We start from the raw sequence: 15,332 nt of genomic DNA, 5'->3' as shown, positions 1-15,332 counted from the left end.
CCAGAACAGCCTGCCCTAAGCCCCGCTCACCTGACATTTTCTCTCTAAGCTCCTCCCAGCTCTGGACAGAATGTTCAAGGTGCCCCATTTACTGATTTTCTCATTGGCTACCGGCACCATTACTCTACCTTTCAGCCTGCTGCGGGATCATAATGATGTTCCTTTAACAGCCCCGAATGGCATGCTGTGAATTCTGAGCCGCAGCAAGCAGCTTCCATGGTTCCTCTTCTCTCCCCCCTCAGCCCCCCTCCCCCTCCCCCGGGGAGAAGCAGGACTGCATTCCTCAGGCCAGGGAAAACACCAACCCCATCCAGAGAGGAAAACCCATTGTTTTAAAAACTGAGCTCCAGCCTGCATACCTATGCGGTGAGGCAGCCCAAGCTTGGCTTGTGGGGGGGGGGGGGTGCTCAGTAATAGCTATTTTCTCCTCCTACACGTGCACCCCCATCTGTTTGAGATTTCCCTTCCAACTCCAGCTTGCCTGGCAGGCTTGTCCCTAAGAAGCTGCAGGCCAAAATGGAGAGAGAGAACTGACTCCCTCCTCCACACATCCTGACTTGCTGCCAACTGCCAGAAAAAGAGGGCAACATTTGGGCATTTACCAGAAGACAAGGATGTGCCTTTTCATTTGTGTTTTTATTTTACATTTAAAAAGTGGTTATTGCTCTAACTGAATCAGAGGTAAGGACCTCTCCCCTAAGGAGCCTTGGCCTTGCAGCCCCGTTCAGCAGGGATGGAAGTCACAAGACAATGAGTGGAACCTCATGCCCTCCCATGAGGAAGCCCTTAGTACTGCTGACATCTGCCTTTTACCCTGTCTCTCCTCCCTCCCTGTGCTCCACGCTCGGGCAAAGCAGAGTGGTAGCTGACCCAGCCCCGAGAGCTCTTATAGACCGGAAGGAAGGGGCGGTCATTGGGTAATGGCTTTCAGCTCTCTGGCTTGGGGGCCATTGCTCTTATCATTCAGTTCAACAGGTATGCACTGGGCACCTACTGTGTGCCAGGTGCAGTCCTCCCACACTCCCGTCCTCAGCCACCAACGGAAGATGGAGAGGTCCATCTCTTCCCACGCAGGCATTCAACAGTCATAGCTTGTCAGTCCGAGGGAAGGGTCTGCCTTCCCTTAGCAAGCACCATTTGTTTTTTAAACCAGAAAGAGGCAGTGGAGAGAGAGACCTGTCACCTCACACCACTCAGGCTCTAGGGAAGGACATGAGGACCCCGGGTAGCTTTCACAGAACCCTGGATGAGATGGCAAGATATGGAGACCCCAGAGGCCAGGACTGCTCTGACTGTCCGTGGTGAATGGCTCAGGCCTGCCTTCCAGCAGCTTCCATCCCAGAGGGTGTGATTTAGCAGCCCCCAGGATGTCTGTCCCACGTGGACGTACCTTTTCAGTTGTGCAAGCCAGCACTGTTGCAACTCCAAGAGACTCTTCCTAAAGAAACGGGGCCAATTTCTTCCAGGTCTCTTTCCCACTTTGTCTTCTTCAGACCCCAGACTGATGATCTCACAGTCAAAATAAGGGCCAAAGAAGACAGAATATGCAGGCAACCAGCTTGGGGAATCTTGCCCTATGGAGTGAAGCCCTTCGATTGTGTTTTCCAAAAGAGAGAGAACAGATAACACCCTACACACTCGTCAAGTTGTGCTTTGCACCACAAACAAGTCCTTGATGGCTGGATCCAGCAAAGGCTTGATGGCAGCCAGGACCCTGCCCGGCAGGCAGCCCCACGGCTTCCCTGAAAGACACAGCTTCTGTCAGTCTAGGTGCTTGTCATCTCCCAGGAGCTCTGTGCATTTTCTCAAAGAGGCCAGTCCAGGAGAGGCGAGGAGGCAGAAAGAAGGCTGTGTCTCATGCAGCTTTGCCTTTTCCAGAATGGGGCCAGGCCTTATAGTTTTGTGGCTTGTTTATTTTTTGCAGAATTTGGGTTGGTAGTTCAGCCTTCTTCACCGGACTAGGATGGGGGAGCAGAGGGAGACCTGTGCAGCTAGCTGTGCCTCCCCCCTGCCCGGCAGTCCTCTCTCTCCCCGTGCCCATGGACCTGGGGACCAGCAGAGAAGAAAAATGAAATCCTTCTCCCTGCAGACAGGCAGTCATGCTTCGATGATGTTCACCGAGGGCTTGTTTGGAAACTGGGAGGAAAAAAATGAGAGAAGCGGCCAGGGCTAATTGAATAGACTCCTCACAAGGTTGGAAACAGAAAGAAGACACAAGATGGAAGGGGGCAGCAGGGCTGCAGCCTAAAAAGCCAGGCTCTTGTCTCAGGAGGAAGGAAAGGAGAAGCCCTCCCTGGATGTCTTGTCTCTCTGCCTTCTCAAACCCGGCCTTCGGCCTCACTCAGCTGAATGGCCAGGACTGGATCCTGGGCCCACAGCCCCTGGTACCCAGTCCACCCCCAGCAGAGCCATCCCGCTGGCTGGTTCTCTCACATCCTGCAGATCTGCCTCTGAGCGCAGCCCCAGACACTGACATTGTTGAGGTGCTTCTGGAGATGGGGGCTAGTAAGAGGCTTCAGGAAAGTGCGCCAGAAAGAGAGAAGCTGAGAGAGGACAGTAAGCCAAAGGGTGTAAGGAGATGGAGGGAGGAGGGTCAGATGTTTGTTGGATAATCAACGTCAGAACCATGAGATCCTCTCCCATCCTCAATGTCTTTCTTCAGAGCAAGCACTGAAAGGTTCTCATATCTGTTTTACAGAAGAGGAAATGAAGGTACAAAGAGGTGAAGCACCTGCCCAAGGTCACTCAGCACAGCGGGAGCAGGAATGAGCCCAGAACCCCTCCTCGTGCTGTCCCGCATCAACCAAGAACTCTGCCCTCCCCGTTCGTTGCCTTTTTTTAAACCCCTACTGGCCCCTGGCACCCTGCAAAAGGAGAGGATCCAGAATCAATTTGCAGTGTCCCCTGTGTCACACAGGCAGCGGCCAAGCTTGGCTCTGCCCAGCTGCAGCCATGCCAGGCCCTGAGCTGACCCCTTCTGCAGCCCAGGGACAACCAGCACGCAAGCCACAGGGCCACCCACCCGGGCCCAGGTCCTGCCCTCACCTTGCTGCGGAGAAGACCCCCGCCTTGGTGCTCTGGTGTGCTGGTTTCTGATGCACTCTTGGTTTTTTCCTTGTTGTTATTGGGTTCATTGTCCTTGATAATGTCATACTGGCGGCAGAAAAGGGCGATGACACCTACAGTGGACAAGGGAGAGCAGTCAAAAGCCAAAGCCACTTCACTCCCACTAGACCTTGCTGAGCTCCTGTGGGTACTGGGCTCCAGGTGGCCTCTCACCTGTACTTCCACAAAAGTCTGCTTCTGTCCCCTGGCTCCTATGTCCACCTGTCCCCCTACCAGCCATCCCTTTCATTGCTGCAGGATTGATCTTCCTACAATATATTTCTGATTGTGTCTCCTCCCTTCCCTTCTTTTAAACCTCAGAGGGCTCCCCTTTTCCTCCAGGGGAAACCAAACCAGTAGCACCTGTCTAGCATGGACCAGGCCCTGTGCTGTGCGCCGACAGCCCATCCCACTGAAGCTCAGTCTCTGAGGGCACCTGGTCCTACCATCCCCAGGTGACGAGTGAGGACACTGAGGCAGAGCCTAGATAACCCACTCAAGCTCACACAGTGGAGCTGGGGCTGTGCACTCCATAGCCTGCACTCTGCTAAATGTTTATTGCTATCAAACCAGTAATACTTTTTGAAAGTCAGTAGTATTAAGGAAGCCAACCCCGATTCTTGTGGGTGTTTTCCCCATTATTGCCTGCATACCTGATTTATAGGGCCATTTACTGATGTATCTGTTTTAGAGATTATCTGTTGATGTCCCACCACAGTAGACGAAGCCTAACAACTCCCTCTACTTCCCTCCTCATCATCCTAACAGAATTACGTCACAATTTGGGGTTAACTCACTACGTTTATATTGTTATGGTTATACGAATACTGTCTGGCCGAGTCTAACAATGCACCCTAAGCAAACCTCTCCTTTTGTACAATCCTTTGTTTTTCCTGCATTTTTTTTTTCCAAGTGCCTGTTTTTCTGTGTGCCTACAGAACATTTTTTTCCATATGCTTCTACAACAGAACCTGCCCCCTCAACCACAATGCTAATACAGCTTTGATGTGGTGTTTGATTCCCTCAGAAAGGACTGCAGTCCACCTGACAGCCTCGCCATCCCTTAACTATCCCACTTTCTACCTTCCCCGGGTCGCAGCTGCACTGAGTCAGACTGGGCTTAATTCGCTTCTTGAACACACCATGCCCAGAATACCTGCCCCTTTTTTGGCTGCCTGGTGAACTCTTACTGATTCTTTAAAGCTCAACTCCCATTTACCTCCTCTCTGTGTTTTTCTTGATTTCTCCTCCTAGCCCCAGAATCAATTCCCTGTCCTCTGCTCCCCTACATGGTACCATTAGAGCACTCATCACACTGAATCCTAGTTAAGTATGAGCCTGGTGTCTCCCCGACAGAGTTCCTTACAAGCACCTGGCTCTTCTTAGTCACGACTTCAGCATTACTCACTGGAAAGGAGTGGCTGTTCAGAAAATTCTGGTTGAGTTGAGTACAAAGATGATGGCCTTTATCCTCAGGGAGCTTACAGACAAGTGGGAAAAGAGAAAGACTTATCTAGGAAGGGTTACATTTAGAGAGGGTCACACCGTGTGCTATGGGAGCAGCGAGGCAGGAGGGACATTCTCATGGATGGATTGGGGAGTTTTACAGAGGTGGTCTCAGAGCCCGGTCTAGAAGGATGAGTGAGTTAAGAGGGTGTCCCAAGCCTGAGCTGTCTGCCGAGGCCTGAAACACCTGGAGGCACAGCAACCCAGGGGAGGAAGGAGAGGCTGCTGTAGCCGCTGGAAGGCAAAGGCTGTGGCTGTGTCCACCCCCCGGAGCCTGAGCCGCTCATGAGGGAAGGGGAGGGCAAGCACTCACATACTCCTACAAGACAGCTACCGAGATGCTGTTTTTTTTTGGTGAGGGGTGAGTTAGAGAAGGGATCAGATCTGGTCCCCAAAGCAGGACGTGGGCTCCTCAGTCCTTTTCTCTCCCTGCCTACAAGCCCCTCACCTTCTGTTTCTCTGAGAGAAGGGTCTGGTCAGGGTCCTCCACTTCCCCGAGGTTAAGTGAAGAAGGGCCTGGGGCCAGACTCACCGGCCCACATGAACAGGACCACGACAATGATCAGCACCTCGCCCGTCCGCAGCTGCTGGTTTCTCCCCATCTCCTTCATGGTCACCTCATCTGTGAGGTGAGAGACACTAAGTCCAGGGCTCCCTTTCTCCCCCAGCAGCCCTTCTAGGGCCAAGCCTAAGATATTAAGGGCTTATTTCTACAGGAGCCCACACACCTAACAAAAAGAGATTCAAGAACATGCTGACGGCTACTCTGGTGGCAGTGACTGGACTTAATATAAAACTGAGTTTGTATCCCATTGTCTTGGGACCAGAGTGAACCTCTCCTCTTCTCGGGGACCACTGTACTAGGCAGCAGGGGCTGGGGGAGGGATGGGGGCGAACAAGCTTTCCTCAAGCTGCCCCCTGCTCTGACCCCGACCACCCCTCACCGCACCCCTGTCCTTCCTGACAGCCACCCAGGCCTGCCTTTGTTCTTGGAGGCCATCTTCTCAGCCTCGCGTGGCGTCTTGAAGAGCACCGGCTCGCTAGCCGGACTCTGGCCCTGAATGGAGATGGCCTGCACGTGCACGATGTACTCGGTGTCCTCCTCCAGGTCCCAGAGCGCGCACGAGCGGGTGGTGGTGTTCACCTCCTGAATGAAGCGCAGCATCCGCACATCCTTCTTCTGCAGAAGCAAAAGCCAGGCCCCCTGTTTTCAGGGTACAGGCCCCAACCCCACTTCTGCCCACCTCTCCAGTGTCATGAAGCCCCACCTGGCTACCAGGCTAAATCCCTAACATCCACAACCTGACTAAGCATTCCATCATCTCCATTTTACAGATATGGAGACAGGTTCAGAGAGGTCAGGGAAGTTGCTCAAGGCCATACATCTAGCGAGAACTGGAGCCAGCTCCCAAACTCAGGTCTGTTTAAGATCAAAATCATGCTCTTCATGCCCAGGTTCCAATCAGAGGCTCCTGAGCCCTCCCTCACTGATCCCTTTCTGGGGCCTCCCTTCTCAGCTATGGGTGCAGCTTTCCACCAGTCTCTGTTGCTCCTCATTCCTTTTTCCTTGCTCTTTCTGCATCCCTTCCTCCCCCACTCTCCACTTCTATCTTGATGTGTTCTTTCCTCCCAGGGAGCCTCAACGGTTACCTGCTGAGAGATGGCAAATCCAATGACCACCTCATCCTCTAAGACGTCCCAGCTGACCACCGCAGAGTTGGCCTTGAGATGCCTGACAGTGACATTCACTGGGGCCGAGGGGCTGTCTGGGGTGGGGAGGCACGGGAGCCTGAGCACCCCTGCTGTGAGGCCCAGGCTCACTGTCTTATAAGTGTGAAAGGGAAACCTGAGGAAGGCTCTGTGGTGAGGGAAAGAAGAAACCCAGGCCTCCAGCGGGATTGGCACCTGGGGCTCAGTGCCTTAGTGGCTGAAGAGCTGGGCCTGAGAGGCCCCAGGCTGCCGGTACCCCGGGCAGGAGGCCCTGCTGGCCACAAGTGGCCCCACTAAGGCTTAAGCTAAAATTGATGGGCCACGTCTAATGGAGGAGGGTGGTGAGAGGTTGGGCGGACAGGTAAGGGGGGACATAGATGGCTGGGGTTGGAGGAGCTGAAGGTTAGTCTGATGAAAAGCCTCCCAGTCTAGTGCTCTTTCTACAGAACAGCACTGTCAAGTGAGTGACCTTGAGGGAAGGAGAAAGACCCAGAGGTTGAGAAGAGCCAAGCTGAGTGAGCCGTGGGATGGGAGTGAGGATCAGGAAAGGAAGCCCCAGTATTGTGGAGACCCAGGCAGGATGAAGCCTGGGGAAGGGCCTCTCCTCCAACCCTGCCATCCCCAAGAGGCAGATGGGCAGGCAGCAGGGGAAGATGGGGTCACTCAGAGCAGGGCCCCTTCAGTGGAGTCAAGCGTATAGGGAGGGCCTTCTGGATGGGGGGAGAGGAAGAAAGGGATCAGCTGAGAAGGCAGTGATGGAGATGGTGGGGGTCAGGGAAGGAGGAACCTTCTAGGAGAGGGACAGTGGAGTCACACAGCCTCTATATCCCCCAAGGGGCAAGTGCTGGACGGGGAAGAAGACCTGAGCCTGAGCCGCACCCCTCACCCCACAGACGAGTGGACCCCCAAAGGACTGAGCCTGGGGCCTGGGGAGACAAAGCCAGACATGGTGTGAGAAAAAGACACAGACAGGGGTGGCAGACAGAAGGACAGGACAGTAGGATATCAAGTGGGTATCAGAGACAGGACGGAAGCAGAGAGAGAGCACTGAGCCAAGGAGAGCCTGGTAGGAGGACATGAGCAAGGTGGCGACAGCCAGGAGGGACAGCTACAGGGCATCAGGAGAGGCTGGGCAAGGAGGAGGCCAGGCCCCAGGGGGCAGGCCAAACTCCAGGCTCGGGGTCCGTGCCCCAGCACCCTCTTATGCAGACTTCCATCCCCCTCACACCAGGACCCCATCCCGCTCCGACCTGCAAAGTTGGCCTGCAGTGCTCTGGGGACAGGGACAGAGGCCCAAGGTGGGGGGACCGGTGTCCTCAGCTGCTCCCTGGCCCAGAAAAAGGAGCTTGGGCTCCTGAAGGAAAGGCCTGGGGCCAGGGCCATGGGATGCGGGCACTGGGAATCCCAAGACCCTGGACCCCAGGGCAAGTGTGGTGGGAAGGGGTTGGGACGCCAGAGGTCGGGTCTGGGGGTCAAGAAGGCAGGGAAGCGGCTGGGGGTGGGGCGAAGGGAGCCGTGAGCGTGCCAGAGACAGGGTCCTCAGGGAGCAGGGAAGGGGCCCTAGGACTCCCGCGGCTGGGGCGGCAGAGGAGCCCAGCCGCCCGCCCGCGCCCCCCGCCCGGGCCCCCTTACCCGCCTGCACCAGCGCGAGGCAGACGCAGCCCAGCCACAGGCGAAGCGCGGCGCGGGGCGGCCCGGGGTGCATGGCGGCTCCTCCGGCCGGCCGGCCCGGGGCGGCGCAGGGGGACGCGGCTCCGGCTGCCGGCGGCCGCTCGCGCTGGCGCTCCGGCCCGCGGCCCGCCTGGCCCGGCCGCCCCGCGCCGCCCCGCGCCCCCTGCATGCCGGCTCCGCGGACAGCGACTCCCGCGCGGCGGCGGCGGTGGCGGCGGCGGTGGCGGCGGCGGCGGCCGCGTCCACGTCGGGCGCCCGGGGGGCGGGGCGCCCCCGCTGCGGGGAGAGGCGCGGGGGCGGGGTGAGGGGCGGAGGGCGCCCCCACGCCGCCCCCACCCCGCTCGCCCGCGACCTGGCCCGCCTGGCTTCCCGAACTAGCGATCCCACCCTCTCGCCTGTGCGGGAGCCTGCGCCGGGTTCTCCGCGCGCCACTGTGCTCAGTCCCAGCCTCGCAGCCCCTCTCCCCGCTACGCAGTCCTGACCTGGCCCCCACCTCAGCCCTTTCCCGAGGGAGAGGGAGGGCAAGTGCCACGGAGATGCTCCTCTGTGCTCTCACCGCACTCCACCCCAAAAATGACCTCCCCTCCCTGGCCTGGGGGTCCCCTCCCTGGCCTGAGGGTCCCCACCCCTCACTCCACACCGATCCAAGGCCTTGCAGGCTGGGGCAGGAGTGAGCAGAGGGGAACAATCCTAGTGGGGATGGGGGTGCTGAGTAGGTGCTGTAGGTGCTCAGTGTTTACCATGGGGCCGAGAAGAGGGTGCTCTGACTCACTGGAGGGCTTAAAGGCTCTGTGACCCCAGGCCAGTCCTTCCCCTTCTTGGGTCTCCTTTTTTCTCTCCATCATGAGAGTAACAGCGATCATCTCGAGGTGCCAGATTCTTGCTAGGGGCTTTGCTTGCATCATGTCGCTTACTTCTCACTACAGCACTGTAAGGCTCTAATGTCCCCTCTTTGCATAGGAGGAGACTGCAGCCTGGACTCCTGACTTGCCCAAGGACCCACAGCAGAGCCAGGATTTAAACACAGGCTGATCTGACTCCCCATCGTGTGCTTGACCACATTGTTTCTCACCCTGGGATCCCTGAGATCCTAGAACTTGCCTGTGCCCGCTCCTTCCCAGACAGAGAACAATCTGGAAAAATCTCTTCCCAACAGCAGGGTGAGGGAGGAGTGGCTCTAGCCCCATCCCCACCTCTGGCTGGGCTGAAGGCTGTGAGCAGTGACTGAACTAAGGACTCTAAAGTGCAGGGGGATTTAGAGATGTGGCCAGCAGCCAACAGTTCAGGAAGGGCTTGGGTGACCCCTCCCTCATTACCCTGGAGACATCCATATGCCTACCACTATCCCCATCTTGGTCCCACATGCCCTTCTGCCCAATTCACTCTTTTTCTGATCTTGGAGTGGCAGAGAAATGCCCTCACCCTGCACCCACCACCCTCTCCCTAATGAGAGGACCTCTGGAGTGCCAGACAGCTGGGGAAGCCCTCCCTCCAACCCCTGTGTCACTCTCCACCCTGAATCCCAGTCAGGGAAACAAGGCTGAAGAGATAGGCATAGACCAGGGCCCCAGGGCCCTGACATGGAGGGGCCACCCATCCTCCAAATGAGCCCCCTTCCCCTCTATCTGAAATTCCACCATTAGAGGGGCATTCCTCTGTGTCTTAAAGGCCCTCCGGTCTTTGAGAAGCCCCTGGAAGGGCTAATTCTTTTGGAAAAGGGGACTTCTTGCAAAGCTATCCCACAGAATGCCTTCAAGATCCCCCCCAGCCCACCCCGGGCCTGCCTCCATTTTAGATTAAGAAATTGAGGTCTAGAGGTGGAAAGAGCTGGGTGCAAATTCACACAGTAAGTCAAGAGCTGCAGTAGAGCCTTCATCATCTAATGCCCACCCTGGGACTCCTTGTACGGCCCCTCAGGTTTCTATTTGGTCACCTTGGAAGGGGTGAGATGGGAGGGGGCTCAGAGGTTCTTGCTGAGCAGTGGGATCTAACTGGCTAGCCCCCCCCCCCCCACCTTGTACCCCCTGGCCTGCTCCACAACCCCTTCTGTTCCCTCAGCCACATACCTTATCCTGGGATGAGCCTCAGTTGGGACCTGCACCTGTTTGGGATAGGAGACAGGGAACCAGAGTACCTCTCTCTCCCTCTCCTTTCTCTCTTCTCTCTTTTTCTCTCCTTTCTTCTTTCTCTTTCTCTCTCCCGGCAGCTGCTTTCAGCCCCACCCCGCGCAGCCCCGCCCCACCAGCTGCAGCTTGCCCCCAGGGACCCTCCTCACCCACAAGGCTGGAAAAGACAACTCGGGGCCTGTAGGAGAAACTGGAGTCTCCTTAGGCCCCATCGCAGGAGCCAGCAGGAAGGAGAGGGGTTGGTTAGAGGTCACAGAGTGCACTTCTGTCCCTTCTGGGGAGAAAAGGAGGGAGGGGCAGGGTCCTGGTGGGGTCTGGAGTCCAGTTCAGCGCCGGGGAAAAGAGAATCTCAGCGCCACCTGCTGGCCGAGTCAGGTATAACCCAGGTAGATGTAGGGCACTGGGAGGGGGGAGATGACTGTGTCTGAGGGTTTGAGAGGGATGGGAAAGCGTGGCTGGAGGACCCGGCAGGAAAGGCAGAGAGGATTTGGAAAGTTGTGGTTGTGGGGCTGCTACCTTCCCAGGCCCCGTGATGCATAGGGGTGCTTGGGCATTACCTCAATTCTGGGAAAAGTCCTGATGTCTAGAGCCTGGCAACCAGTGGAAGTGGGGTTCTGGATGGGAAGAGCTGGGAGGATTTAGAGGCCCCCTGGGTGATCTTGGGAAGGAGCTTTCAGGACCAGTTCCTTTATGTGCACCATCTGTACACCATCTCTTAGCACAGGGCTAAGAGCAGTAGACATTCAATAAATGTGTGTTGAATGTAAAAGCTTGTTCTTCCAATGTATTTATTGAGACCTATTATGTACTAGGCTCTGTGCAATATTCTTGGAAACATAGCAGTGTAAGAATGAATGAATGCATGAATGGGGATCTGGAGAGGGGATGAGGGGTGGATCCTCTGTCCTCCAAAGTTGCATTTGGAGGGCACCACAGACATCTCCTAGGGGGCTGGTCACTTACACATTGGTACCTGGTGAGGTCACAAGCATTTGGATCCCCCTGAGTGTCCAGAGCTGTCCAGAGTCCCAGTCCTTAGCCTAGGCTGCAGGTGCCCCAGCCACATCCCAGGTCACCATTTTGAATGGGAAAGCTCTTCTTTGCCACTTAGACCGGTCATGGCTCTGTCTGGGGGGCCCCCTTGATACACCCTCAAATCGCAAGAAGAGTCAAGAGAAGGGCAGGAGATTGCTTTAGGGATACAATAATCAAGCACCTACCAAGAACTTGGCTTCTTGTCCGTGTTATTTTGAGTCTTAGTCTGGTAAGTGTTATCGGCTCCTGTTCCAGGTAGGAAGCTGAGCTCAGAGAGGTATGAGGACTCACCCAGGGTCACACAGCCAGTGAATTATGGAGTCATGCCTCAAATTCAGACATGTGGCTTCAAGTCCAGGGCTTGATCCAGTCTGCCTATATCCTCCCTTCAACTCTAGGGCTCCTCAGGGCAGGGATCTGGGGCCTGGGCTCAGTAGAGGATATACCTTTTCCTTCCCTGGAGGACTTGAGGGAGTTTGCTGCTTACAGAGGCCCAAGACCATTACCAGCAAAGGGACCCACTCGTCACCCAACAGTTTCCACGTACCAGCAAATTACATACCAGAGAGGAGCTTCTCTTGAATCCGTACAACCCTGAGAAGTTGGGATTGTTATACTCGTATTACAGATGAGGACACTGAGTCTTAAAGAGAAGAAGATCTGGCCTGTCTAATCCCCAGAGTCCCCATCACAGCAACGATGAGGCCAGCCCAGCTCAATGTTTCCTGAATGCCTGTGCCAGGCCAGCCTGGGGCTGGGTGCCAAAGACATCGTGATGAACCAGATTGGTCCAAGTTCTTGTGGAGCTCCTTAAGGAGAAAGATACTCTTAAAATACAATGAGAGGACTGCTTTCTGGACCAGGTCCCTACCAAGAATCTGCAGGGGCCAGGAGAGAGCATGAACTTAAAAGGAAAGCAGAGAGGGCTTCTGGGATGAGATGACACCTGAGTTAATTAGTACCAACCGTCAGGTGAGAATTAGTCAAATGAGGGGAAGGGGACAGAGGGAAAAAGGTATTGTTGGTCCTTGAGGCCTAGGAGAGCATTGTGTCTCTGGAGAGGAAGCAAGGGAGGCAGAATAGGGTGGCGGGGAGGAGTGGGAGGGGTTGCTACAAGCGCTGAGCTGTGACAGTGGGAGCAGGAAAAATAGGATTGGATTTGAAGGACTGCTCTGAGTTTGCAAGAGAAGTCAGGGCTGGGGAGGGCTTTATACATTCAACAAACACATACTGAGCTCCTAAGTGCTAGGTCTTATGCTAGGTCCTGGGGACACAGCTGTGAACAGGATGACAAGGTCCCTGCCTCCATGGATCTCACATTCCAGTGGGAGAGACAGGCAATAAACAAGTGAGCTAATGACTAAGTATCTTCAGAGACCCACAGGGCTGTGAAAAAAAAGGAGGAATGTGGTTGAGAATGGCTGGGTGGGGGAATGTTAAGTAGTGTGGTCTGAGGGGGTGACATCTGAACTAAGAAGGAAAACAAGGCAGGCATAACACATACTGGGGGTGTTCTAGCCACGGAAAATGCAGGTGCAAAGGTCCGGGGGTAGGAGCAAGCTTGGCATGGTCAGGAAACTTAAAGAAGCCAGTGAGACTGGGGCTTCATGAGGAAGAATTAGGAAATGAAGGTGGCTAGGATTGAAAACACAGGGCTGAGGGTGTGGAAGGGAGTTTAATTCTACTTGCAATGGAAACTGTCAAAGAAAGATGTGATGTGATCTGACTTACATTTTAAAAGGGTCATTTTACCTGCTTCAGTGTGTAAACCAGGCTGCAGAAATCAGGGCCAGATGATCTGTGGGGAGGCAAGTAGGCTGCTGCAGTCACAGGCCAGAAATGATGGTTCTTGGCCTGAGTGGTGACAAGGGACAGGGAGAGAAGCTGATGGAGGATTTGGGGACACTTTCTGTTGGACAAGATGTGATGAGTAAGGAGAGAGGAGATGAAGAGAGAACAGGGAAGGGGTCAGTTCTCTAAAGTCTGGATTCTAAGCCAAAACACTTGGCTGGGTGTTGCCAGGCCAGTTACTCCACCTCTCTGAGCCTCAAATACCTCCTCTTGAAAAAAAAAAAGATGATAATATCCACAGCACAGAGTGGAAGCGATAGTAGGGGGTGGAAAAGAGGAGGAAGAGAGAAAGAAAGGGGGTGGGGTGGGCGGGGCAGGAGGGAGGAGGAAGAGAAGATATCTGAGTAAAGTCCTTCTAATTCGGTCAAGGAAACTTCCTCAAATTTCTTCAGTCATTTAGAGGCTATAAAGGAACTGATCCCCATCTGACAGTGCTCAGAGAGGTTGGGAATCTTGCCCAACGTGACACAGCCAGTCAGTGGCATCTCCATGCCTCAAGTTGCCTGAAACCATAGGCCCCAGATTTACCTTTGGAGACAGATTCTTAGCTACAAACCACAGTCACTGAGATCCCTCAGGAGCAATGAGGCTAGAGGCCCTATTTTAGGGGGCCCAGATGTGGGTTGGGGATGGCAGGAAGTGAAGGCTGCTGGAGTAAAAACCCTTCCCCAGGAGGGGTGGAAAGACAGGAGCCTGAGAATCAGACACCCCTTAGATCCAAACCTCAGCTTAGCCCCTGACTGGCTGGGTGACCTCAGGTACCACTATCTGAAGTGACGGTCCAAGGCTCAAGAACCCTCTCACCACCCAGGTACAGGAAGGTCTCCCTCAGCCTGAAAGAACGTGGTTCTGCAAAACCTGAGCATGGCCAGCAGAGGGCGCCCGCCCTGGCCATAATGAATCTTGTGCGGCCCAGAACCGGAAAGTCTCCGTCTGGTCCCCGAGCCCTAGCGAGCGAGGTTGCCCTGCCTCTGGTTTTGCTCACTCCGCCCTGGTGCCAGGAGGCCAGCTCCCAGGTGGGCAGACCACAGACTCAAGAACCAGGCAGAGGCTGAATGTTGCTGCCGTGCACTGTGCACAAATCACTGAACCTCTTTGAGCCTCAGTTTCCTTGTCCCTAAATGGGCCTAACAATAGGCAGCCCTACGTCCCAGCCATCTGTTAGGACTCAATGAAGACCAACCACACAAGGGCTAAATACACAGCAGCTGCTATTTATATTAGCAGTGGTGGCAGGTGTACTGTATCTTAAAGTGCCTGATGCAAATGGTATCCAATCAGTGGTGCTCTGAGGGCAAAGATGAGGAGAATGATGTAGGACTCAGTCATGGTTTATCTTCAATTTCCTAACCGGGGAGCATTCAGTGCCTACCAACCTGGGATGCCTCTGGTGACAGGGAACTCACTCCCTCCCCAGCAGCCTATTTTCACTGTCAGATCATCCTTTTGCTGACAGCTGCCTCCTGGAAAGCATCCCACCACCCAGCTCCCTGCTTGGGATGACCTGGCTGGTTTAGCCTCTGGCCTTAGGCCTCCTCTTTTCTCCAAGTTCTGCCTGAGCAGCCTGAGAGACTGGGGGACCAGGACCCTGGCAGCTGGATTCCTGCCTTGGCAGGAGGGCAGGGAGCTCACAAACGAACCCGGGTGCCTTCACTGGCAGGAGATTCCCAGTGGGTCTTGCTCTTGCTGTTCAAATTCCTTTTCTGCTGACTGGGAAAAGTGGGAGGAGACCCCTTGCGGTCCCCTGGATCTCCCTTCACTCTTCAGACTCAAGAATGGCTAAGAGGCCAGAGAGGGAATCCGATGACCCAGAGCCACAGCGCAGGAACTCTGGCATTCTAGTTGGAGTCCTCAGCTCTGGTCCCACCTGCTGCCATGCACACTTATCTGTATTTGTAGTCCCAGGGCAAATGCTCTTAGGTCTGGCACCAAGGGGTCTGTTGGGAGGGTGAGGTCCAAACAGTCCTGAGCTCAAATCTTGGCTACTGTGTGACCTCAGGGAAATCACTCTACCTTTCTGAGCCTGTTTCCTCACCAGGTACCTGTCTCAAAGTGGCATTGTGGGGAATCTAAGAGATGTTATATGTGAAAAGGAAAATGCAGTCCTGGGCACATAGTAAGTATCTATAACTATGTTATTATAAAGTGAAGTCCCTCATTTTCCCAAGACCCTCCCTGCACCTGAATGGGCCAGGGTGGCTGTGGGAGTGGATCACGTCAGGCAGGGTGATGTTCTGGCCCTCTTCTTGGTTAGCAGGCATATTGTGCATGTGCTTTCACGTGCAAGAGGGCATGGATGTGCACACACATGCATGGGTGTGTACTCAT

General features: G+C 55.0%; 1 protein-coding gene across 3 annotated transcripts; it reads right to left on the bottom strand.

Annotated features, from left to right (window-relative positions):
* Positions 1-617: 617 nt before the first annotated feature.
* FNDC5 (fibronectin type III domain containing 5) lies at positions 618-8,069 on the bottom strand. Of its 3 annotated transcripts, none has more exons than XM_064493804.1 (6): positions 7,954-8,069; positions 6,262-6,377; positions 5,593-5,791; positions 5,144-5,233; positions 3,046-3,179; positions 618-2,136 (listed from the first exon to the last, which is right to left on the bottom strand). In XM_064493804.1, the coding sequence occupies exons 1-6, from the start codon at positions 8,024-8,026 to the stop codon at positions 2,098-2,100; spliced, it is 651 nt and encodes a 216-aa protein (XP_064349874.1). In that variant the 5' UTR covers positions 8,027-8,069; the 3' UTR covers positions 618-2,097. The 3 variants fall into 3 exon arrangements, with proteins under 3 accessions (XP_064349874.1, XP_064349873.1, XP_064349875.1); XM_064493803.1 differs by having other exon boundaries at positions 618-2,045; XM_064493805.1 differs by lacking the exon at positions 618-2,136 and adding an exon at positions 2,143-2,687.
* Positions 8,070-15,332: the final 7,263 nt, after the last annotated feature.

Source organism: Camelus dromedarius, chromosome 14 (assembly GCF_036321535.1).
Source record: "Camelus dromedarius isolate mCamDro1 chromosome 14, mCamDro1.pat, whole genome shotgun sequence".
NCBI lineage: Eukaryota > Metazoa > Chordata > Mammalia > Artiodactyla > Camelidae > Camelus > Camelus dromedarius.
This window is presented reverse-complemented; position numbering and strand designations above follow the sequence as displayed.

Coding starts and splice junctions, on each gene's coding strand:
- FNDC5 (XM_064493803.1), bottom strand. CDS start 8,026: ATGCACCCCGGGCCGCCCCGCGCCGCGCTTCGCCTGTGGCTGGGCTGC. Junction 5,234..5,592: donor GATGGCCTCCAAGAACAAAG/GCAGGCCTGGGT, acceptor CTCACCTCACAG/ATGAGGTGACCATGAAGGAG. Junction 3,180..5,143: donor GGTCCTGTTCATGTGGGCCG/GTGAGTCTGGCC, acceptor TGTCCACTGTAG/GTGTCATCGCCCTTTTCTGC.